Genomic DNA, 27,603 nt, shown 5'->3' on the forward strand with positions numbered 1-27,603 from the left:
TGGTCCTTTAATCTCAAAACTGGTCACAGTCAAACTTGGTGTTTCTGAATTCTCTGCTAATAATGTGTTGTACACTTTGCTGGCAATTGCACAGAGCTCACTCCCAGAGTAAATCAGCATTCTCATTTTTCTTCCATAGGTTTTTATAATTGGTACCATTACTGTGTTACCACCACCAGTTACCTCTTCTACTATCAAATCTTCTTGGTCATCTATTAATTGGTCTTTTGCTATTATGAAAACTTTGCCATTCTATTTCACATTGTAATGTTATGGCACCACTTCTCCATTTCAGGTCGGGATGCACCTGAAACTACAGCCTGTTTTCCATCTGATTACCCGCAAAAGGATCTAAATGACTCACTCTCTCCAAAGTATTGCATTTGTTCCCAAGTGCGTTACACCCATCTTCCTCCCTTACATGGTATTTCTACTCCCTGTAGCTTCTGTATCAATAGCTGCCTAATCCTCTGCAGCGTGACATCTAATCTTTATTTCTTCATTCCATTTCGCATCACCTTTTGGCTGTCGCCCAGCATTGTCCAAATTTTCTCTAAATGCTTCCCCTTGTCTTTCTCCCCTCTACAGATGGGTGAATATTGGCCTTACTTGGTCAGTGGACTCAATGATGGTTCCTACTAGGTGGCTGTGTGTATTTCTCAGTAATCTTTATGCCACCCACCTTACAACTGCTCTTTCATAATGTTGTTGTTGTTGTGTTCTTCAGTCCTGAGACTGGTTTGATGCAGCTCTCCACGCTACTCTATCCTGTGCAAGCTTCTTCATCTCCCAGTACCTACTGGAGCCTACATCCTTCTGAATCTGCTTAGTGTATTCATCTCTTGGTCTCCCTCTATGATTTTTACCCTCCACACTCCCCTCCAGTACTAAATTGGTGATCCCTTGATGCCTCAGAACATGTCCTACCAACTGATCCCTTCTTCTAGTCAAGTTGTGCCACAAACTCCCCTTCTCCCAAATTCTATTCAATACCTCATCATTAGTTATGTGATTCTTTCATCATATGGAGTACATAAGTACTTGTTCTTTTCAAATTCCTTTTCTAAAAACTCAGCATATGTTCTGTCTGATCTCCTGTTAAATGTTTGGTTGCAAATAGATATTAGTATATCATCCCGCTTGCTTTATGACCAATATTTAACCAGGAACATCTCAAATTCTTGGTACAACATTCACTCCTTTTCTAGCTTCATACTCCAATTGTAGGCTTCATCTTCCATTTGATACACTATGTAATTGATTTTTGTTTTATCGTCCCAACTTACAGGTAACAGACTAAAAATTTCTAATGAAAACTGTGGGGTGCCATTTTCCCCTTGGATGAAATTTGCTGAATTTAGAACTGTTAATGAACTCAATCTGTGGGTCATTTTCACTAATCATAGTTGTGTGTCTAGTAAAAGCTTCCAGTTCCTGCTTCCATTTACTTTTCACAACCAGATTGTCCTGCTGCTCTACAGTTTGTACTCTCCTGTACAACGTGGTTTACTGTTTCTACCTTTTTGTCAACTTTGTGAATCTTTTCAGCTGTTTTCTCTTGATGTATGGTATCATTTGTGAGAACTGAAACTGCTGCCACAGTATCCTTTAATACAGTTTGCTTTTACCAATTAATCTTTTGCAAATTCACCTGCCATGTTAATTCCTTATTCACCACTGATTGTTCCTCTTTTCCCTTTTCTATTCATTCGTTTGTCCTTTTTCCATTTTAGTATGAAGCCGTTGATTGTTTGATTATGCATTTCCAATTTTTCCTCTAGTTTTAAAAAATCTTTTTTCTTTGCCACAGCTGACTGTAGTTCCTTAAAATTTTTCTTTATGAAATCCTTGATTTGTCTGCTAAAAACTCCCTGACCTACTCCTCTTATTGGTGTTCCTATCACTGTATTACAGCTTCCTCCCTTTTTAACCACCATTTCCTTCTCTACCGTGCTGTCCATTGCTGCTCTATTTCCCACCATTATTTTTCCAGAATTTCCTAATGGACTTCCCACTATTCCCATGGACATATTATCCTCCTGAATTTGACTTTCGGTTAATGACTGATTTGAAATACTTCCTCCTTCACAAAATCAGTCAATGATTGATTTGAAATACTTCTTCCTTCATAAAACATACTTTCTACATCCAATTTCATCTTTTTAGTGGCTTTAACTGTGGGAATGCATGGTTCAATTTTACCCAATGTTTGCTTTAAAAATGTTAAATGATGAAAGACACATGTTCTGATAATATTGAAAATACCATCTTCATCACACGCACTTTTCTTCACATGCCTTCCTACTTCAGCCTTATTGCCAAGTGCATTGCCCTGTAGTTACTTCCTTTCCTAAACTTTCAAAACTGTTAGGGGCCTAGACATTTTTGACACTTAATTTTTCGGATGTGAGACCGTAATACAGTTCCTGAAACAACTGAGGGGAAAATGGGATCCAAAGTCTAAGAAATATATTTTTGTAGGCTATTATGAAGACTCAAAGGGTTACCAGTTCATGAAGGATTACCAACTGATGAATCCACAAACAGGAAGACACTGACTAGCAGAGATGTCATATTCTTTGAGAATTGTACAAACAAAATAAAATAGGATCATCAAGAGCATACACCCACTTCATTAATGTCATCAGGTTTAAGAAATAATAATCCTGGAAAGGAACAGAACATGAAGTAGAGGAAGAAGTAGATAGCAAGGAACTCATAGACACATTCTGTGAAGCTGAAATTCTAAAGTATGAAGAAGAGGAAGAAAATATTTTCAGACATTCTTCTCGTGCACCCAAGCCGAAAGAATACCCTGATTATGAAATGTATGTAACCCATAGTTTTAATGGTGAATCTACAACAGTTGAAGAGGCAGTGAGTGGTACCAATTCTCAACAATGGAGAAACGTTATGGGAAGAGATTTGGAGTCATTTTATTAAAATGAAACTTTCAAATTGGTTGAAATGGCAGAATGGAAAAAACCTGTTAAAAGACATGATGGGTAGTTAATGTAAAAAATCCTGAAATTGTAACATCAAAACACAAGGCATGACTTGTAGTCAAGGGATATACACAAAAAAGGGATTAACTACAGGGAATTGTTTTTCCAGTGGTAAAATATGAATTAGTTAGATATGTTTTGTTGTTGTTGTTGTGGTCTTCAGTCCTGAGACTGGTTTGATGCAGCTCTCCATGCTACTCTATCCTGTGCAAGCTTCTTCATCTCCCAGTAACTACTGCAACCTCCATCTTTCTGAATCTGCTTAGTGTATTCATCTCTTGGTCACCCTCTACACTTTTTACCCTCCACGCTGCCCTCCAATACTAAATTGGTGATCCATCGATGTCTCAGAATATGTCCAGCCAACCGATTTCTTATTCTTGTCAAGTTGTGCCACAAACTTCTCTTCTCCCCAATCCTATTCAATACCTCCTCATTTCAAATGCTTCTATTCTTTTCTTGTCTAAACTATTTATCGTCCATGTTTCACTTCCATACATGGCTACACTCCATACAAATACTTTCAGAAACGACTTCCTGACACTTAAATCTATACTCAGAATGTTAACAAATTTCTCCTCTTCAGAAACGCTTTCCGTGCCATTGCCAGTATACATTTTATATCCTTTCTACTACGACCATCATGAGTTATTTTGCTCCCCAAACAGCAAAACTCCTTTACTACTTTAAGTGTCTCATTTCCTAATCTAATTCCCTCAGCATCACCCGACTTGATTCGACTACATTCCATTATCCTCGTTTTGCTTTTGTTGATGTTCATCTTATATCCTCCTTTCAAGACACTATCCATTCCATTCAACTGCTCTTCCAAGTCCTTTGCTGTCTCTCACAGAATTACAATGTCATCGGTGAACCTCAAAGTTTTTATTTCTTCTCCAAGAATTTTAATACCTACTCCGAATTTTTCTTTTGTTTCCTTTACTGCTTGCTCAATATACAGATCGAATAACACCAGGGAGAGGCTACAACCCTGTCTCACTCCCTTCCCAACAGCTGCTTCCCTTTCGTGTCCCACGCCTCTTATAAATGCCATCTGCTTTCTGTACAAATTGTAAATAGTCTTTCGCTCCCTGTATTTTACCCCTGCTGCCTTCTTAATTGAAAGAGAGTATTACAGTCAACATTGTCAAAAGCTTTCTCTAAGTCTACAAATGCTAGAAACGTAAGTTTGCCTTTCCTTAATCTCCTTCTAAGGTAAGTCGTAGGGTCAGTATTGCCTCACGTGTTCCAACATTTCTATGGAATCCTCCATTGAGGTTGCACCTACGGTACGGCTATCTGTATCGCTGAGGCACGCAAGCCTCCCCACCAATGGCAAGGTCCATGGTTCATGGGGGAGGGGGGAGAGATATGTTTTAGCCCTGGCAATAAAAGAAGATTTACTCATTCAGAAAATGATTGTGGACACAGCTTATTTAAATGGGAAATTAGATGAAGAAATATATGTGATCTCAACAGAAGAAGCTAGAAAACTTATCTAGAAGAAGTGAAGATTTGGCAATTGAACAGAGTGGTGGCTGCTGGAACAGATATCTGCTCAACCCTTGTTAAAGATGGGTATGAAACAATCTGTGGCAGATTCTATTACAGAAGAGCTCACTGTAATGGCTATATGGGTGGATGATTTCTTCATTCTAACTAAAGATGAGGAACAGATGAACAATTTAAAAAGACAACTAGAAACCTAGTTTAACACACATGACTTTGGTGAGATAAAGCAATATTTGAGTATGAATATTTTTCAAAATAAGATGACAGAAAAGTTATGAAAAAACCAAACATTATACATGGAGAAAATTGTGAAAAATTTTGGCACGCTGCCCTCCAATGCTAAATTTGTGATCCCTTGATGCCTCAGGACATGTCCTACCAACTGATCCCTTCTTCTAGTCAAGTTGTGCCACAAACTTCTCTTCTCCCCAATACTATTCAATACCTCCTCATTTCAAACGTTTCTATTCTTTTCTTGTCTAAACTATTTATCATCCATGTTTCACTTCCATACATGTCTAGTGAGCACTTGCCCGTGAAAGGCAAAGGTCCCGAGTTCGAGTCTCGGTCTGGCACACGGTTTTAATCTGCCAGGAAGTTTCATATCAGCGCACACTCTGCTGCAGAGTGAAAATCTCATTCTGGAAACATCCCCCAGGCTGTGGCTAAGCCATGTCTCTGCTATATCCTTTCTTTCAGGAGTGCTAGTTCTGCAAGGTTCGCAGGAGAGCTTCTGTGAAGTTTGGAAGGTAGGAGACGAGATACTGGCAGAAGTAAAGCAGTGAGTATGGGGCTTGAGTCGTGCTTGGGTAGCTCAGTTGGTAGAGCACTTGCCCGTGAAAGGCAAAGGTCCCAAGTTTGAGTCTCGGTCCGGCACACGGTTTTAATCTGCCAGGAAGTTTCATATCAGCACACACTCCGCTGCAGAGTGAAAATCTCATTCTGACCTCCTCATTAGTTACGTGATCCAGCCACCTAATCTTCAACATTCTTCTGTAGCACCACATTTCGAAAGCTTCTATTCTCTTCTTGTCCAAACTATTTATTGTCCATTTTTCATTTCCATACATGGCTGCATTCCATACAAATACTTTCAGAAACTACTTCCTGACACTTAAATCTATACTCGATGTTAACAAATTTCTCTTCTTCAGAAATGCTTTCCTTGCCATTGCCAGTCTACATTTTACATCCTCTCTACTTCGACCATCATCTGTTATTTTGCTCCCCAAATAGCAAAACTCCTTTACTACTTTAAGTGTCTCATTTCCTAATCTAATTCCCTCAACATCATCTGACTTAATTTGACTACATTCTATTATCCTCGTTTTGCTTTTGTTGATGTTCATCTTATATCCTCCTTTCAAGACACTGTCCATTCCGTTCAACTGCTCTTCCAAATCCTTTGCTGTCTCTGACAGAATTACAATGTCATCGGCGAACTTCAAAGTTTTTATTTCTTCTCCATGGATTTTAATACCTACTCCAAATTTTTCTTTTGTTTCCTTTACTGCTTGCTCAATATACAGATTGAATAACATCAGGGAGAGGCTACAACCCTGTCTCACTCCCTTCCCAACCACTGCTTCCCTTTCATTCCCCTCGACTCTTATAACTGCCATCTGTTTCTGTACAAATTGTAAATAGCCTTTTGCTCCCTGTATTTTACCCCTGCCACCTTTAGAATTTGAAAGAGAGTATTCCAGTCAACATTGTCAAAAGCTTTCTCTAAGTCTACAAATGCTAGAAACGTAGGTTTGCCTTTCCTTAATCTTTCTTCTAAGATAAATCGTAGGGTCAGTATTGTCTCATGTGTTCCAACATTTCTACGGAATCCAAACTGATCTTCCCCGAGGTCGGCTTCTACTAGTTTTTCCATTCATCTGTAAAGAATTTGCATTAGTATTTTGCAGCCATGACTTATTAAACTGATAGTTTGATAATTTTCACATCTGTCAACACCTGCTTACTTTGGGATTGGAATTATTATATTCTTCTTGAAGTCTGAGGGTATTTCGCCTGTCTCATACATCTTGCTCACCAGATGGTAGAGCTTTGTCAGGACTGGCTCTCCCAAGACCGTCAGTAGTTCCAATGGAATGTTGTCTACTCCCGGGGCCTTGTTTCGACTCAGGTCTTTCAGTGCTCTGTCAAACTCTTCACACAGTATCATATCTCCCATTTCATCTTCATCTACATCCTCTTCCATTTCCATATAATTGTCCTCAAGTACATCGCCCTTGTATAGACCCTCTATACACTCCTTCCACCTTTCTGCTTTTCTTTCTTTGCTTAGTACTGGGTTTCCATCTGAGCTCTTGATATTCATACAACTGGTTCTCTTTTCTCCAAAGGTCTCTTTAATTTTCCTGTAGGCAGTATCTATCTTACCCCTTGTGAGATAAGCCTCTACATCCTTACATCTGTCCTCTAGCCATCCCTGCTTAGCCATTTTGCATTTCCTGTCGATCTCATTTTTGAGACGTTTTTGTATTCCTTTTTGCCTGCTTCATTTACTGCATTTTTATATTTTCTCCTTTCATCAATTAAGTTCAATATTTCTTCTGTTACCCAAGGATTTCTAGTAGCCCTCACCTCTTTACCTACTTTATCCTCTGCTGCCTTCACTATTTCATCCCTCAAAGTTACCCATTCTTCCTCTACTGTATTTCTTTCCCCAATTTGTGTAAGTTGTTCCCTCATGCTCTCCCTGAAACTCTGTACATCTTCTGGTTTAGTCAGTTTATCCACGTCCCATCTCCTTAAATTTCCACCTGTTTTCAGTTTGTTCAGTTTTAATCTACAGTTCATAACCAATAGATTGTGGTCAGAGTCCACATCTGCCCCTGGAAATGTCTTACAATTTAAAACCTGGTTCCTAAATCTCTGTGTTACCATTATATAATCCATCTGAAACCTATCAGTATCTCCACGCTTCTTCCATGTATACAACCTTCTTTTATGATTCTTGAACCAAGTGTTAGCTATGATTAAGTTGTGCTCTGTGCAAAATTCTACCAGGCAGCTTCCTCTTTCATTTCTTCTCCCCAATCCATATTCACCTACTATGTTTCCTTCTCTCCCTTTTCCTACTACCGAATTCCAGTCACCCATGACTATTAAATTTTCGTCTCCCTTCACTATCCAAATAATTTCTTTTATTTCATCATACATTTCTTCAATTTCTTCATCATCTGCAGAGCTAGTTAGCATATAAACTTGTACTACTGAAGTAGGCATGGGCTTCATGTCTATCTTGGCCACAATAATGCCTTCACTATGCTGTTTGTAGTAGCTAACCCGCACTCCTATTTTTTTATTCATTATTAAACCTACTCCTGCATTACCCCTATTTGATTTTGTATTTATAACCCTGTAATCACCTGACCAAAAGTCTTGTTCCTCCTGCCACCAAACTTCACTAATTCCCACTATATCTAACTTTAACCTATCCATTTCCCTTTTTAAATTTTCTAACCTACCTGCCCGATTAAGGGATCTGACATTCCACACTCCGATCTGTAGAATGCCAGTTTTCTTTCTCCTGATAACGACGTCCTCTTGACTAGTCCCCGCCCGGAGATCCGAATGGGGACTATTTTACCTCCGGAATATTTTACCCAAGAGGACGCCATCATCATTTAACCATACAGTAAAGCTGCATGCCCTCGGGAAAAATTATGGCTGTAGTTTCCCCTTGCTTTCAGCTGTTCGCAGTACCAGCACAGCAAGGCCGTTTTGGTTAGTGTTGCAAGGCCAGATCAGTCAATCATTCAGACTGTTGCCCCTGCAACTACTGGAAAGGCTACTGCCCCTATTCAGGAACCACACGTTTGTCTGGCCTCTCAGCAGATACCCCTTCGTTGTGGTTGCACCTACGGTACGGCTATCTGTATTGTTGAGGCACGCAAGCCTCCCCACCAATGGCAAGGTCCATGGTTCATGGGGGGGAAGATAATTTAATTAGTTAGATAAAAAATCTACTCACCAAGTGGCGGCAGAAGACACACATAAAAGAAGGTTGTTATTATGCAAGCTTTTGGAGCCAGTGGCTCCTTCTTCATGCAGGATTGAAGGGGAAGGAAGAGGGGTGAAGGAAATGGACTCAAGAAGTCTAGGGAGAGGGGTAGATTTCAGGAAAGTGCCCAGAACCGCAGGTCTGGGGAGACTTACCACATGGGATGAGAAGGAAAGATTGATTGTTGCTGTTAAAAATTGATTGTTGTCATTGTTTTATTAGACCTCTATGACTGCTTTGCATACTCTGTGGCATTACCTTAATGACATACTATAATGCACTATTCTGTGTGATTAGTTCCAGCAATTATTCAGTAAGGATACACAATTCAATTTGTAATCACTGTTGCATAACATGAGTGTTAATTTTCAACAAAACATTTTCTTTAAATTAACAGCCATGGCTATATCATCATTACCTGCCAGATGATACAATTAAACACAAGGAATTTACTAAACCTGAAGATACAAACAGAGCAAACACACGTTAATTATGTTTGGAAGAAACTGATGTATGCAAGCATGAAGAAATATGTGATATTCTATTTACATTAATGTTTTACCTGGCACATGGTTTTCATTAGTGTCCATATAAACTGAAACAACACCTGTAGGTGCCTCTGTCAAGACTGATTCCGTCATTAGAGATGTTCCTTTGTACACCTGAAAATATAGTTTATTATTACTTCTCATCCTGCAAACAAAGAAGTTTGAAAAAAGGCATTTGAAACCTAAAAAGAATTAGAAACATTACAAAAATGTATATAGTAAAGAGAGAAACAGGGGCTACAAAAAAGATAGTAAAGACTCAGATCAGTACAATAAATTGAAAAATAGACACTGATTATTCTTTGCAATGGTAAGTTTGTCAGATTGTAGTGAGTTTGTAATAGAATGTAGCAGCACCTACTGACATCACTGGTGCAACATTACTGTTAATTGCCATGGTGCCGCTATGCAGTCGGCACTTGTAATGAGGTGTTCCCTCTGATGGAATGTGATCATGTCAGAATCCACATCTACATACATACTCCACAAGCTACCATACAGAGCATGGCAGAGAGTACAGTGTACCACTACAAGTCGTTTCTTTCCCTGTTCCACTCACAAACGGAATGGGGGGAAAATGGCTGTTTATATGCCTCTGTATGAACTCTAATTCCTCTTATCTTATCTCTGCAGTCCTTATGTGCAATGTACATTGGCGGCAATGGAATCGTTCTGCTGTCAGATTCAAATGACAATTTTCTAAACTTTCTCAACTGTTTTTTTTGCAAAAAGAATGTTGTCTTCCCTCTAAGGATTCCCATTTCAGCTGATGAAGCATAACTGTAATTCTTGTGTGTTAATTGAACCTATGGGTAACAAATCTAGCAGCATGTCCCTGAACTGCTTCAATGTCTTCCTTTAATCTGACCTGGTGGGGATCCCAAATAATTGAACAGTGCTTAATAATAGATTGTACTAGTATTCTACATGTGGTCTCAATTACAGATGGGCTACATTTCCTTAAAATTCTCCCAATACTTCCCTACTACCATCCTTACAGCCACGCAGGTTACCGCACAGTCTGAGGCGTCTTATCACAGTCCGTGCGGCTCCCCCCATCGGAGGTTTGAGCCCTCCCTCGGACATGGGTGTGTTTGTTGTCCTTAGTGTAATTTAGTTTAAGTTAGATTAAGTAGTGTGTAAGCTTAGGGACTGATGATCTCAGCAGTTTGGTCCCAAAAGACCTTACCACAAATTTCCAAATTTCCATCTTTACATGCTTGTTTCATTTCAGGTCCCAAAAGACCTTACCACAAATTTCCAAATTTCCATCTTTACATGCTTGTTTCATTTCATATCACTTTGTGACATTATACCTAGATATTTATTTGACATGACTGTGTCAAAAATCTAGGAATATGGAATCTGACTGTTGCCCTTCATCCATGATTCACAGGATATCATTTGAAAAAAGGGCAAGCTGAGTTCTGCATGAGCAGTACTTTTGTGGACCTAATCTTTTCTGTCTCAATGAAATTAATTATATTCAAACTCAGAAAATCTTCAAGAATTCTGCAGCAAACTGATGTTAAGAATATTGGTCTGTAATTTTGTGGGTCCAGTCTTTTACCTATCTTATGTACAGGAGTCATCTGCACTTTTTTCCAGTCACCTGGGGCTTTGCACTGGGTGTGAGATTAATGAAAAATGCAAACTAAGTAAGGAGTCAAGCCAGAGAGTACTCTCTGTAAAACCATATTGGGATTCCATCCGTACCTGGAGGGTTATTTGTTTTCAACCCTTTCAGTTGCTTCTCTATGCCAGGGATGCATACTCCTATGCCCTCCATATAGGAGTCTGTGCAACAATCAAATGACTGTATGTCTCTATTATCCTTCTTTGGCAGCCCTTTCGCTGTCTTCTATAGCCACACCACATCCTGCATATAAGCTGGTCCAGGGCCAGTTAGTTGCGATGTGATCTGTGGACTTATATTCAGGAGGATGATGTTCCAAATCCACATCCAACCATTCTGATTCACCTGATTCAGGATTTCCTTGATTTCCATAAATGGCTCCAGGCAAATGCTGGGATGATTACTTTGAAAGGGCACAGCCAATTTTCTTCCCCATCCTTGGAAACAATCTGAGCTTGTGTTTCATCTCTAATGACATCATTGTTAATGCTACTATCATGGACTCTGTTTATGGAGTATTAATATGGCATGGATTGAATTTTGCTTTAGCAATGTTCTCCAGAAGCATCCTGTATGAATATCAAGTTATAAATAAAAGGTCTGAGTTCCCAATACGTTGGTGTAACTTGCCTTTTGCAAACATGACAGTGACGATAGGACCCTTGACATGTGCAAGTCAAATCTTGGATATCTTTGTAATTAGCAGAGAAAGTGTAAAGCCTTTCAACCATTGAACACTCACAACAAATGCTAAAGCAAATACCAGATTTCCAGGAGCTATTGACAGATGTCCTATAGACAGTGAAAGCATTAGTGAATGTGGGACTAACAGCTTCCAAACTTCCTGTATTTACAGCGTTTCCACCGAGCTTTTCAAATTTCTGATATGGAATGACAAAAGCCTACATTCTCATCTGGAAAACTCCAACTGTGTCATCAAATTCAAAACTACAATGTGAGTTTACTACAATGTTTTCTTTATTACATGAATATTTTTTGATGTAAGATGTTATTGCAGCTAGGGTAGGAGAAAAATGACCCTTATCAATGTAATGTTGGCTGAGCAGCCTACCTACATGATTAAGAAGGATTTGTAATTTCAGATGTTTGTGCAGCCAGAATTACACAGATTTGCTAAACAGGGATGATGTAGTGCAACTAACCCCTGATTTAGAACTGAGAAACTATACATTGAGGAAATCAGATTTTTGTCTGATGGAAGTAATATGAATAGCTCAAGCCTATGAAACTACCTACATAGCTCAGTATTTGTTTATCATGGAAGAAGGCATCATGAAAGTCAGATTTCTGGCACTGGTCACACAGGACATTATGCCACCTCTGGCAGGGCCTCCACCTGCTTCATGGCCTGGAAGACCTCATGAACAAGACAGATTGTAGGATTAGTATTGCATCTGCTGTTTCTTCGGATGGTAGGATTAGTACTGCATTCCCTGTTACTTCATGCCTCTGGAATCTAAACTTATATAAGCTTAAGTCATTTTGAATGTTATGAAGCCACTATTTTTCCATATATGATATCAGTTTTGTCACACAAGGGTACATCCCATGACTTTTGTGATGATTTGCTCTGTGATTGCCTGGAAACCCCATTTAGGACCATTCCTACATCCTATTAAATTTGAAACAGATTTCCTGTTTGTTAAAATCTTCACTGAGAATCAAGAAAGTTCATTTACATACGCAAGTTAGGAAACTGGTTTACAGTGCTTCTCATAGTTGTAAGTGCTGAGCTGTTCATTTTAGGACATTGTTTTGTGATCCAAAAACTCCTACTAAAGACTTGGGGTCTGTAACTATGTGAAACTTTAAACCATAAAGGTAAACATGGAACTTCATTACTGTTGTTGTTGTTGTTGTGGTCTGCAGTCCAGAGACTCGTTTGATGTAGCTCTCCATGCTACTCTACCCTGTACAAGCTTCTTCATCTTAGAGTAACTACTGCAACCTACATCCTTCTGAATCTGCTTCGTATATTCATCTCTTGGTCTCCCTCTATGATTTATACGCTCCACACTGTCCTCCAATACTGAACTGGTGATCCCTTGATGCCTTCGATATTTTCCTACCAACAAATCCATTCTTCTAGTCAAGTTGTGCCACAAATTCCTCTTCTCCCCAGTTCTGTTCAGTACCTCCTCATTAGTTATGTGATCTACTCATCTGATCTCCAGCATTCTCCTGTACCACCACATTTCAAATGCTTCTATTCTTTTCTTGTGTAAACTATTTATCGTCCATGTTTCACGTCCATACATGGACACTCCATACAAATACTTTCGGAAATGACTTCCTGATGCTTAAATCTATACATAATGTTAACAAAATTCTCTTCTTCAGAAACACTTTCCTTGCCATTACCAGTCTACATTTTATATCCCCTCTACTTTGACCATCATCAGTTATTTTGCTTCCCAAACAGCAAAACTCATTTACTACTTTAAGTGTCTCATTTCCTAATCTAATTCCCTCAGCATCACCCGACTTAATTCGACTACATTCCATTATCCTCGTTTTGTTTTTGTTGATGTTCATCTTATATCCTCCTTTCAAGACACTGTCCATTTCGTTCAACTGGTCTTCCAAGTCCTTTGCTGTCTCTGACAGAATTACAATGTCATCGGCAAACCTCAAAGTTTTTATTTCTTCTCCCTGGATTTTAATACCCACTCCAAATTTTTCTTTTGTTTCCTTTACTGCTTGCTCAATATACATATCGAATAACATTGGGGGATAGGCTACAACCCTGTCTCTCTCCCTTCCCAACCACTGCTTGCCTTTCATGCCCTTCAAGTCTTATAACTGCCATCTGGTTTCTGTACAAATTGTAAATTGCCTTTCACTCCCTGTATTTTACCCCTACCACTTTCAGAATTTGAAAGAGAGTATTCCAGCCAACATTGTCAAAAGCTTTCTCTAAGTCTACGATTGCTAGAAATGTAGATTTGTTCATAGCATCAGTATTGTCTTGTGTGTCCCAACATTTCTACAGAGTCCAAATTGATCTTCCCTGAGGTTGGCTTTTACCAGTTTTTCCATTTGCCTGTAAAGAACTTGTGTTAGTGGCCGTGACTTATTAAACTGATAGTTTGGTAATTTTCACACCTATCAACACCTGTTCTCTTTGGGATTGGAATTATTATATTCTTCCAAGTCTGAGGGTATTTCACCTGTCTCATACATCTTGCTCACCAGGTGGTAGAGTTTCATCAGGGCTGGCTCCCCCAAGGCTATCAGTAGTTCTAATGGAATTTTGTCTACTCCCTGGCCTTCTTTCGACTTAGGTCTTTCAGTGCTCTGTCAAATTCTTCATGCAGTATCATATCTCCCACTTCATCTACATCTATGTCCTCTTCTACTTCCATAATATTGCCCTCAAGTACATCAGCATTGTATATAGACCATCTATATACCCCTCCACCTTTCTGCTTTCCCTCCATTGCTTAGAACTGGTTTTCCATCTGAGCTCTTGCTATTCATACAAGTAGTTCTCTTTTCTCCAAAGGTCTCTTTAATTTTCCTGTAGGCAGGATCTATCTTACCCCTAGTAATATATGCCTCTACATCCTTACATTTGTCCTCTACCCATCCCTGCTTAGCCATTTTGCACTTCCTGTCAATCTCATTTTTGAGACATTTGTATTCCTCTTTGCCTGCTTCACTTACTGCATTTTTATATTTTCTCCTTTCATCAATTAAATTCAATATCTATTCTGTTACCAAAGGACTTCTACTAGCCGTCATCTATTTACCTACTTGATCCTCTGCTGCCTTCGCTACTTCATCTCTCAAAGCTACATGTTCTTCTTCCACTGTATTTCTTTCCCCCATTCTTGTCAATCATTCCCTAATGCTCTCTCTGAAACTCTCTACAACCTCTGTTCTTTCAGTTCATCCATGTCCCATCTCCTTAAATTCCCTCCTTTTTGCAGTTTCTTCAGTTTTAATCTACAGTTCATAACCAATAGATAACCAATAGATTGAGGTCAGAGTCCACGTCTGCTCCTGAAAATGTCTTACAATTTAAAACCCTGTTCCTAAATCCCTCTCTTACCATTGTGTAATCTATCTGCAAGCTTTGAGTATCTCCAGGCCTCTTCCACATATACAGCCTTCTTTCATGATTCTTAAACCAACTGTTAGCTATGATTAAGTTATTTTCTGTGCAAAATTGTACCAGGTGGCTTCCTCTTTCATTCCTTATCCCCATCCCTTGTTCAGCCACTACTTTTCCTTCACTTCCTTTACCTACTATCGAATTCCAGTCCCCCATGACTTGTTGTGTGCTGTCCTTAGGTTAGTTAGGTTTAAGCAGTTCTAAGTTCTAGGGGACTGATGACCATAGATGTTAAGTCCCATAGTGTTCAGAGCCATTTGAACCCCCATGACTATTAAATTTTTGTCTCCCTTCACTATCTGAATAATTTCTTTTATCTCATCGTACATTTCTTCAATCACTTCATCATCTGTGGAGTTAGTTGGCATATAAACTTGTACTACTGTGTAGGCACGGGCTTCATGTCTATCTTGGCTACAATAACACATTAACTATGCTGTTCGTAGTAGCTCTACGCTCCTATTTTTCTATTCATTATTAAACCTTCTCCTGCATTACCCCTATTTGATTTTGTATTTATAACCCTGTATTCACCTGACCAGAAGTCTTGTTCCTCCTGCCATCAAACTTCACTAATTCCCTCTATATCTAACTTTAAACTATTCATTTCTCTTTTTAAATTTCCTAACCTGCCTACCCGATTGAGGGCTCTGACATTCCACACTCCCACAATCTCTTGATAATGCCATTCTTCTGAGTAGTCCCCACCTGGAGACTGAATGGGGGACTATTTTACCTCCAGAATATTTTACTCAAGAGGATGTCATCATCATTTAACCACACAGTAAAGCTGCATGTCATTGGGAAAAATTACGGCTGTAGCTTCCCCTCACTTTCAGTCGTTAGCAGTACCAGCACAGCTAGGCCATTTTGTTTAATGTTACGAAGCCAGATTAGTCAATCATCCAGACTGTTGTGCCTGCAACTGCTGAAAAAGCTGCTGCCCCTCATCAGGATCCACACATCTGTCTGGCCTCTCAACAGATACAGATACCCCTCCATTGTGGTTGCACCTACAGTACAGCTATCTGTATTACTGAGGCACACAAGCCTCCCCACCAACGACAAGGTCCATGGTTCAGGAGTTTGCTAAAATGATGCCTATTCCATGCCAGAATGTATCTTCCATGATAACCAGTTTTTTTGCTGGTTTCACATGTTATTAGATGAGGAGGAGATTGGACCGTCACCTTAAGCATAAGGAACACTGCATCACATTCTGTAGACCATCATTACTGCACATCTTTGTATTGATTTTTTTTTAATGCATCTATAGCTTCTAAATGACACAGTGTTGACAATACGCTTGTCCAAATAAGAATGTGATTTAGATGTTTTACATGTACTTCAAAGAATCAAAACTTCTCTGAATTACATTTTAGACTTGTCTCATGTAGTTTGGAGAAGATAATCAACACATTATTGATGTGATATTGCTTGTTCACATGTATGACAAAAATGTTATTGAGGTAATTCATACACTGTGGTATGTTTTGGGTTAGATACTGCATAATCTTTGGATAAAGGTGGGCATGCTTGCTATTTTGAAATGCAATCTCATTCCTTTATTTGCAGAAATGGTATGTTAATAATTGCAATTCACTGAGAATCATTAACTAACAGGTGCCATAAACAATCTCCTCAGTCAAAAAAAAAAAAAAAAAAATCCCACCAACAATTTTGGAGAGCAGCTCTTCTTGACATGGAGAGATTTGTGAAATAATTATTGGATGTCCATTAACTGTACTTTTAGCATTGCTGTATGTGTGTTAAGTCTCATGGCATTGCTTGATTGAGGGAACTGATTTGTTTAAAAGGAGAGAAAGAAAAAGTTTGTGTTAATTCTGAAGTGAACGCACTGGGTAGAGACTGAATCGATATTTAATCTGGAATGGATTTTGAGCTTGAACCCTTGCTTTAACCCTGATTTGACAAAAATGTCCAATGTTCATTATTATTATTATTATATTTTCTTACAATAGTTACATATTTTCTGCCTGACTAGAAAGGCTAGTAGTCACTGAAGCACAAAACAGAACATGATGGATGACTGTGACCTATTAAACTTAGGATGGAGATAGGTTTGCAGTTAAAAGTTCGAGTGTGGGCTTATATCATGGGTTGGGACAATCATTGACTAGCTGAACTGCTAGTTTGGGGCATGAGTCTTGCTACATCTATGGTGCTGTATGCAGAAAACAATACAGCTCCTTTTTTATTTTTATTTTATTTTTTCCAGGAAGATCCAATGAGGAAGTGGGCAGATAACACCAGGGTGAATAATGAACTTCAGAGAAGTCCACTTCAACCTGTAGATGCCTATCCATAGTTTTTGTTACCTGGATTGATTGAAATTTACAGCTTACATTTTCAACTGAAAGAGAACACAATCACAGAACTGTATTACTGATTAAGTTGATATTTACTCTTATGAAAACCCATTGTGGGTTTTCACTATGGAAATGAGTGCTCAAGAGATGACAACTTTCTATGAAAGATAAATATAATGGATTCAATAGGAAGTAAGTTCTGGCTTCAACCCAGACAAGGGAAATAATCTTTGACTCTGCTCATCGGATACCCGAAAGCCATCACAGTATCACCAAGTCCTGAAAAGTATCTGTCTCAATTTACCTTGACTCATCAAAAACTAAACCAAGGGCTACAGACTCAATGAAACTGATACTCCTTGTTGTTGTTAACATAGGAGCTGACTGAGCAAGAACAACTTCTGTTTGAATTGCTACTAGTAATATTTTTCTTTCTCCTCCTCATGTTTCTGTTTGAATATTTTCAACAACACAGGGTCCATTTACTCATATTGCATACACAATGTACATGAGTCGTCATCAATAGTTTTATATCTATATTAGGATACATTTATTTGAAACACATGACTAGTAGCACCAAACACAAAATTGATATACAGAGTGACTGACACATTGTAAGAATTGCGCAATGGCAAGAGAACTGATTGGAAAGATATCACAAGACAGTTCAGTAGGACACATAAATATACTAGCAGTGAGACTAACACAGTTTCTAAGAGTGTTCATATTACGTCCACATATAAAATTAAGGGAACCAGAGTGGTGAGCACAGAATACGCAGTACCACAAGTAATTGTGACTGGACTGTGCTGAAACCTTTATTGGAAGCAACTTTTTGAGAGATGTGCATCAGGTAAAATGCCATGGGCAGTCTTATTTTCCAGAATGTCAATGGCACATCAGTACCATCCACAGTTGTGGTATGGCAAGGCACCTGTTCTATGAATGCCATAAAGAGTTTAGCAACAAGGAACCGTAAATGCATAGCAAATATTTTTTACTATGTTAATGGAAAAGGGAAAATATGTTGATCAGTATTCTGAAGAAAGAATACAAACCTAATTAGAAATAAGAAAAACTGAGAAGTTTCCTAAAAAGTAAATGAACATGTTATTTTATTTACAAGGGAACAAGTTGTAAAGGGCTGTCCTTATGGATTGATTATGAATCTACTGCTCTACTTATTACAAGTGTACAATCTGCCATTTTATTTGAACAAAGAGATACACATAACAGAGACTTTAAGTCATCAATGATACACTGAAGAGCCAAAGAAACTGGTGCACCAGCCTAATATTTTGTAGGGCCCCCGCAAGCATGCAGAAGTGCTGCAACATGAAATGGCATGGACTCGACTAATGACTGAAATAGTGCTGGAGGGAAATGACACCTTGAATCCTGCAGGACTGTCTATAATTCTGTAAGAATATGAGGGGTGCAGATCTCTTCTGTACAGCATGTTGTAAGGCATCCCAGACATGCTCAGTAATGTTCATGTCTGGAGTTTGGTGGCCAGCAGTGGTGTTTAAACTCAGAAGAGTGTTCCTGGAGTCACTCTGTAGGAATTCTGGACATGTGGGGTGTCGCATTGTCTTGCTGGAATTGCCCAAGTCCATCAGAATACACAATGGACACGAATGGATGCAGGTGATCAGACAGGATGCTTACGTACGTGTCACCTGTCAGAGTCATATCTACGTGTCTCAAGGCTATCGTATCACTCCAACTGCACATACCCCACACCATTACCAAGGAGCCTCCACCAGTTTGAACAGTCCCCTGCTGACATGAAGGGTCCACGGATTCATGAGGTTGTGACCATACCCATACACATCCATCCACTTGATACAACTTGAAACGAGACTCATCCAACCAGGCAAAATGTTTGCAGTCATCAGCAGTTCAATCTCAGTCTTGACGGGCTGAGGCAAGGTGTAAAGCTTTGTGTCATGCAATCATCAAGAGTATACAAGTGGGCCTTCAGCTCCGAAAGCCCATACCAATGATGTTTCATTGAATGGTTTGCACACTGACACTTGTTGACGGCCTAGAATTGAAATCTGCAGCAATTTGTGGAAGGGTTGCACTTCTGTCACACTGAATGAATCTCTTCAGTCGTCATTGGTCCTATTCTTGTAGGACCTTTCTCCGGCTGCAGCAATGTCGGAGATCTGATGTTTTACCAGATTCCTGATATTCATGGTACATTCTTGAAATGGTTGTACAGGAAAATCCCAACTTCTTCACTACCTCGGAGATGCTGTGTCCCATCACTCATGTACCGACTATAACACCATGTTCAAACTCACTTAAATCGTGGTAACCTGCCATATATCAGCAGTAACCAATCTAAGGAATGTGCCAGACTTGTTGTCTTATATAGGTCCTGCTGTATTATGCCTGTTTACATATCTCTGTATTTGAATAAGCTTGCCTATACCAGTTTCTTTGGCACTTCAGTGTATATTCTTCTTCACTAGTTACGACAGTCTGTTAATGCCGGGATAACTTTCAATTCTGTGACTGTAGAAACCACATGGATTTGAAGCGAAGAACTCATCGAACCACGTTTGGAGCGCATTTTCATCTGGGAAGGGAGTTTCTTGAAAGCTGTTTTATACAGAGCGGATAAGGTGAATATCGGATGGTCCAAGATCAGGTGAATAAGGTGGGTGCACAATGACTTCCCAATCCAACTTCTGTATAGTGTTTTTTGTAAGTCTAACAGAATGTAGGTGGGTATTATCATAGAGTAGCATCACTTTGCACAGACTTCTTGGTCATTGTTCTTGGACTGCCTCTGCAAGACATCTCAATTGTTGACAATAAATGTCAGCAGTGATGGTTACACATTGAGGAAGTAATTTGTAGTAGCGGACACTATCTCTGTTCAAACGGATGTGTAACACTATCTTCTGCGAATGCATGCAGGTCGTTGACAAGGAGTTGCTAGTTTATTCTGGCTCAACTGTTCCTTTCTTTTCCTTATGTTGGCCTAAAGACACCATTTCTCATCACCAGTAATGACACAGGATAGGAAAGGTTGGTGTTGTCCACAAGCCAATAGATGGCGAGCAAGCAGAGGTGGACATGTGGCCACACGCTCATTTTTGTGATTCTGGCTTAAAGCATGTTGTACCCATACACCCGATTTTTGAACCTTCTCCACAGCATGCAAATTTTGCTCAATGGTGGAATGATACTGTTCATCACAACTGCTAGATCTCAAGTACAGCAATGTGGAACATTATGAATTAATGTGTTTAAATGATCTTTATCAAACACCAGTGGTCTTCCTGAATGTAGAGAGTCACTAATGTGAAAGTGATCCTTCTCAAAATGAGAAAACCATTTTCTTTCAGCATTCTGTCCATTATCCCCATACATGATGCAAATGTTTCTGACTGCCTCCACTGTTGTCACCCCTCCACTGAACTCAAACCAAAGAAAATGTCAGAAATGTTCCAATTTCTTCACTTGGTACTTTATTTTCTAGCATCCATAGCTCCACTCACTATATACAAATGACAAAATGTTAATATGTAAACTCAAATTGCAACAGTGAACTACCACTAAAAAATGACAATTGATAAATAAACCCATAGCAACCAGAATAGCAGCATGCAAAACAAAAACATTACGAACTTGTCCACCAACCTAATATTATGCTTAGCAGTTAAATGCTGTTATTGTGGTCTTCAGTCCAAAGACTGGTTTATGCAGCTCTCCACACTAGTCTATCATGTGCAATCATCTCATATTTATATAACAGGCTACAGCCTGTCTATCTGAAACTGCTTGCTGTAATCAAGCACTGGTCTCCACCTACAATTTTTTCCTCTCACACTTCCCTACATTACCAAACTGATGATTTCCTTGGTGCCTCAGGATGTATCTGATTAACCAATAACTTCTTATAGTCAATATCTGCCTTCAATTTCTTTCCTCCTCAATTTGATTCAGTACATCTTCATTAGTTATCTGGCAATTTAATCTTATGCGTTCTTCTGTAGCATCACATTTCAAAAGCTTCTTTTTTCTTCATGTCTGTGAATCAGTTATGTCATTATTGAGAGAAGGCACAGCCATAGGCTTTAATTACAAACAAATATTAAATTTACTAATCACACTGAATTTTCAGTTAATTAAATTGCTAAATTGATGGAAAGATTTCATTGACTAACAATGCCCAAATAAAAATCGGCTATTTGGCTATCAGAAGAACAAGCTATGAGGCCTTTTTGAACCACTGAAAGCAATACCAGTACCATCACCAAAATCTTTAACAGCATCAACAACACCAACACCCCCCATCAACAACACTACCACCAGCACAAATACTAACAACAACAACAACAACAACAACAACAGAAGCAACAGCAATGAAAACAACATCAATGCAAACAGAAGCATCAACACAAACATTAAAATCATCATCAGTAGGAGCAGCAGAACCATCAGCAACGGCAGCACGTCAAATACCAACAACGACAGCCATACCACCAGAAGGAGAAGCAAAGAAGACTATTGTACAAAGAATCATGAAAACACTAGCAACACTAGCAGCAGCAGAACTACCAACAACAGTAGCATCAGGATGACACAGCTTAAGGAGGAGCCACAGGATTACATTAATAGGCCTCCTTCTCCAGACTCCGGCAGAAAAATGTACACCCTTTACAGAATGAAAAGTATTACTTCTGTGTTTATTTTACATTTAATAATTGATCACACAAGTTGTACAACCTTCAGTTTAGCACATGGTTACTTTAAATGTTCAAAATGTTCACCGTTGGTGGCTATACACATAACAGAATGACAAGCAGTTGCCACAACTATGTCAGTCAATGTTACAGCTGCACTTGTCACTGTAATCTCCTGGCGAAGTTCCTAAAGCATGTGTGGCTTACTTCGATAGACATTATCTTTCACAGTTCCCCACAAGTAAAAGTCCACAGGTGTTAGATCTGGTGACCGTGGAGGGAACTCAATGGGCCCTCTTCATCCAATCCAATGCCCCAAAAAATTGTCAACCAGGAAAGCTCGCATGGCTAGGTGGTAGTGTAGTGGCACCCTGTCCTGTTGGCAGAAGACCTCTTCATCAGCTCCACAAGGTGCACTTATACCTGGCAAAATGGAAGTATGTAACATTTCCGGGTACACTTCTCCAGTGACATAGCATCAAAGAAAAAGGGTCCTACTAAGCCCCTAGATGATAGTCCACATCACACATGAACCTCTGGTAGATTCACCACTTTATCCACAAAAACATGCAGATTTTCTGGTGCCCAGTACACACTATTACGTTGATTCATGGTTCTATTAAGTTTAAATTGTGCCTCATCATTCCCCACTACCTTCGTCACAAATTGTCCATCATCAGTTACCATTTGCTGATACCATTCGTGAAATTGCATTCTGTGATCAGGATCATCATCATTAATCGCATGCAGTAATTGTGGAATGAAAATCTTCCACTTTGCAGCTTTCAGAATTCTTTGTACACTTGTACTGCTAACCCCCATTTCATGTGCACATTACATAGCAGACTTCTGTGGAGAATTAACAAACATTTCTAAAAAGAGAGCCGACGAAGCAGGACTTGTAGTTATTTGCTGTCTTCCTAATCTTCCTTTGTGAATATCACAAATTGTTCCAAGCAATTCAAACTTGTCAATGATGCATTTCATTGTTAGATGTGTTGGCAGTTCTGTTTCAAACTCCCACCTCCACTAACGTTGCACTTCAACGGCATTATCAAACTTGAAAAATCACTTCACAATACATTTTCGTTGCTCAAATGTCAAGCATGCTCCAGCCATCTTGTTTTCTCAATACCGAGATACAAGTACTAGCATCTGTTGAGCCAAAGACCACACTACAATACACTCATAACTCAAATCGAAAGGCAATATCGGTATCTCGATAGAGCCTGACAAAGAGGGTATACATTTTTTTGGCGGACTCTGTATTTTACACAGTGATGATTTTTTTATGTCCACGGACCTAGAAAAGAATAAGAACACGACAAATCAGCCTACAAACTTACAGATAAGTCACAGCAACTTCTTTTTTTAAACATTCAGGGCCTTGAAAGGAAAGTTGAAGTATTGGAGGAATTACCAACACAAAATAAGTATTCTTTCCTCTATTTATCTGAACATTGGCTTAAACAAGAATAAATAGAATATGGTGCTATAAACCATAAGGTTATAAATACAGGAGCAGCTTCTGCACATCCCAGTACCAAAATGGTGGTAATGTAATCCACGTTTTCAGTGAAACAGACCTTAGAGCAATTGATCTCAGCTGTGAATGTGTTGGGAAACACTTCAGAATTATGGGTATCATATGTGATGTAATGAAAGTTATTTTAGCATGTATCTACCATAGCCCTGATTCAGATGGATGTACTTTTTTAGGCAACTTAGACCGGGTACTCTGCTACATAACAAAGTTGGAAGAATATGTAACAAAAGTGGAAGTGGGGGATCTAAATACAAGCTTTGATTTAACTTGTGACAAACCTAGAGTAAAAAAGTTACTAACTGTCCTATGGCAGCACAATTTCCATTACATTAATTCAAAAGCTACTAGACTAAAAGTATCCCTAGATAACGTCTTTTTGACTGTTCTCATGATATGTATTCCACCAGGGTGAAAGAATTTATTTTCTCAGATAACAACATGTTAACAGTAGAGTTAAAACATTTTATAAAAGTGGACAGGATCAAGTCCCAACAAAAGTTAACAAGGTCTAAAAATACTTTAATCTAACAAAATTCAATCTGAAAAAAACTGATGCACCTGCTGAGCATAAGAGATGGGGACAAATTATTTGTAAGATGTGGTTTCAATGCCAAACTTTTTTATGAGACCTTCCACAATTATTTAATTAGTATCTTAAATGCTCATTCTGTTCCAAAGAATAAAGATTTAACAAAAAAGGGAAAACTATGGTACAGCGAATCTAAAGAATAAAATACTCCTGTTAAAATGCCTAAGCGAAGTCAATAATTCTCATTAAATTAAGAATCTGCAAAAAGTTGTCAAGAAAGTGTCCAAGAAAGAATTACAATTGACTTCAAACATCCAGCACTAAATTCATAAAAAATAATAAAAACGGCCTGCTCAGTAGTTAATAATGTTAAAGGTGTAGTCAGAAACTCTGGTAACAAAGTTCCAATACCAGCAGATATATTGAACCAATAATTTGTAAATCAAAAAGTTAATAAGAAAGCCTAATGAAACATATATGGATTTTCTTAAGAACACAAACTTAAATCATGATCAGGGCAGACCTCCATTAAGCAGCTTTATGGAGGTAGATTAAGAGGAAGTTCTTGAAACTGTTAAAGACTTGAAAAATTTATATTGTACAGATGTTGTTCATATGTCAAACAACCTCCTGAAAGAAATAATACATTACATTGTAGCTTCATTAAAATACTGTATAAACTTGGGTCTTAAAGAGGATCTTTTTCCTGATCCCATCAAATTATTCAAGATGACTCTAGTCCGTAAGGAGGGAAGCAAAAATCTGAACTTGTGAACTACAGGCCAGATTCACTACTCCCACTACTAAGCAAAGTCTTTCAAAGTAGCATGTATAAACAAATGTATGAGTAGCTAGAACTGAACAGGATGTTAAGTACATAACAGTTTCGTTACAGGAATGAAAGATCATCTACACACTCTTAGTCAGAGACATTTTATCAGCATTTGAGGACCATGCACATACATAGGTAACCTTCTGTGACCTGAGTAAGGTCTTCAACTGTGTTGACCACCATGTTTTGCACTCCAAACTAGAATAATATAGAATTTGTGGCAAAATTCTAAAACTAATGTAATCATACCTCAATAAAAGAAAGCCAATGGTAAGTTCGGGAGAACAGTTGGAGTGCCGCAGGGATCAAAATTAGGACTTCTTCTATTTCCGGTAGAAATAAATGAATTACCCGTTAATACAAATGTAAAGACATATATGTACATAGATGATACCACTTTTCTGTCAGTAAATAAACCATGTATTTGAAGAATGAATCTGGTGAAAGAAAGTGCAGCATCCTGGTTCAGTGCAAATTAAATATAAATAAGATGCAGAATATGTAATTCTGTCTATCAAAGACTGCAAAAATGGATAAACAAAATGTAAAATTTTTAGGCAATACACTTGACAACAAACTAACATGGAACACTGATTTAGAATAAGTAACAGTTATGTTAGCAAGAGTGACGTACTTGCTGAAGAGACTGATGTTGTGTGTCACCTTTGAATATGTAAGGACAGCGTAATTTACCTTTTCAATCTATTTAAAATACAGATTAATACTCTGGGGAAAAAGGAAAAAAAAAAGTTTTTTTTTTTATTCAGAAAAAGGCAATTAGAGTAATGGAAAGAGCTGATATCATAATTCATTGAAAGCTTTTGTTCACTAAGTATAAGATCTTAACTGCAATTAATTAACATATTCTAGAAATTGTTAATTACATATACATTGAACTATCAAATTTAAGTGTAAACAAATCAAAGACATGATTATAATACAAGAACAAGTACTATGCTGCACTTACCACAAAACAGACTAGCAAAAACAAACAACAGTCATACCAACATGGCAATAAAAATATGTAACAAACTGTGGAAACATATCACAGACATGCCAATCAAACCATTTAAGGAAAAACTGCATAGCTTCTTGCTAGATAACCAAACTTATTCTTTGGAAGAAGTTTTAGAAATGTCAAATACAACACTGTAAATAACATAAATATGTATTTTGTAATAACAATAAGTAAAAGTCTATTGCATGTACAAATGCTAAATGGATCAAAAAGAATCTGAATCTGAAATGCAACCTTCAACAACTACCATAGTGTTAAGAAACAGATGAAGTCTCTAAAATAGAATAAGGCCTCAGGATCCAGTTGAATACTTGTCACATTCTATAAAAGTTTGTGAATGAGTTAGGCCCTCTCCTAACCATAACATACCACAGATCACTTCAAATACACTCCTGGAAATTGAAATAAGAACACCGTGAATTCATTGTCCCAGGAAGGGGAAACTTTATTGACACATTCCTGGGGTCAGATACATCACATGATCACACTGACAGAACCACAGGCACATAGACACAGGCAACAGAGCATGCACAATGTCGGCACTAGTACAGTGTATATCTACCTTTCGCAGCAATGCAGGCTGCTATTCTCCCATGGAGACGATCGTAGAGATGCTGGATGTAGTCCTCTGGAACGGCTTGCCATGCCATTTCCACCTGGCACCTCAGTTGGACCAGCGTTCGTGCTGGACGTGCAGACCGCGTGAGACGACGCTTCATCCAGTCCCAAACATGCTCAATGGGGGACAGATCCGGAGATCTTGCTGGCCAGGGTAGTTGACTTACACCTTCTAGAGCACGTTGGGTGGCACGGGATACATGCGGACGTGCATTGTCCTGTTGGAACAGCAAGTTCCCTTGCCGGTCTAGGAATGGTAGAACGATGGGTTCGATGACGGTTTGGATGTACCGTGCACTATTCAGTGTCCCCTCGACGATCACCAGTGGTGTACGGCCAGTGTAGGAGATCGCTCCCCACACCATGATGCCGGGTGTTGGCCCTGTGTGCCTCGGTCATATGCAGTCCTGATTGTGGCGCTCACCTGCACGGCGCCAAACACGCATACGACCATCATTGGCACCAAGGCAGAAGTGACTCTCATCGCTGAAGACAACACGTCTCCATTCGTCCCTCCATTCACGCCTGTCGCGACACCACTGGAGGCGGGCTGCACGATGTTGGGGCGTGAGCGGAAGACGGCCTAACGGTGTGCGGGACCGTAGCCCAGCTTCAAGGAGACGGTTGCGAATGGTCCTTGCCGATACCCCAGGAGCAACAGTGTCCCTAATTTGCTGGGAAGTGGCGGTGCGGTCCCCTACGGCACTGCATAGGATCCTACGGTCTTGGCGTGCATCCGTGCTTCGCTGCGGTCCGGTCCCAGGTCGACGGGCACGTGCACCTTCCGCCGACCACTGGCGACAACATCGATGTACTGTGGAGACCTCACGCCCCACGTGTTGAGCAATTCGGCGGTACGTCCACCCGGCCTCCCGCATGCCCACTATACGCCCTCGCTCAAAGTCCGTCAACTGCACATACGGTTCACGTCCACGCTGTCGCGGCATGCTACCAGTGTTAAAGACTGCGATGGAGCTCCGTATGCCACGGCAAACTGGCTGACACTGACGGCGGCGGTGCACAAATGCTGCGCAGCTAGCGCCATTCGACGGCCAACACCGCGGTTCCTGGTGTGTCCGCTGTGCCGTGCGTGTGATCATTGCTTGTACAGCCCTGTCGCAGTGTCCGGAGCAAGTATGGTGGGTCTGACACACCGGTGTCAATGTGTTC

General features: G+C 39.4%; 1 protein-coding gene across 1 annotated transcript in view; it reads right to left on the reverse strand.

Annotated features, from left to right (window-relative positions):
* Positions 1 to 27,603, reverse strand: part of LOC126252019 (Bardet-Biedl syndrome 1 protein homolog) — a 110,278-nt gene that overhangs the window by 76,400 nt on the left and 6,275 nt on the right. Inside the window, exon 3 of the mRNA XM_049952805.1 lies at positions 9,098 to 9,197. Within this exon, the coding sequence (XP_049808762.1) occupies positions 9,098 to 9,197 (100 nt within the window). The remainder of the gene's footprint in view (positions 1 to 9,097; positions 9,198 to 27,603) is intronic.

Source organism: Schistocerca nitens, chromosome 4 (genome assembly GCF_023898315.1).
Source record: "Schistocerca nitens isolate TAMUIC-IGC-003100 chromosome 4, iqSchNite1.1, whole genome shotgun sequence".
Classification (NCBI taxonomy): Eukaryota; Metazoa; Arthropoda; class Insecta; order Orthoptera; family Acrididae; genus Schistocerca; species Schistocerca nitens.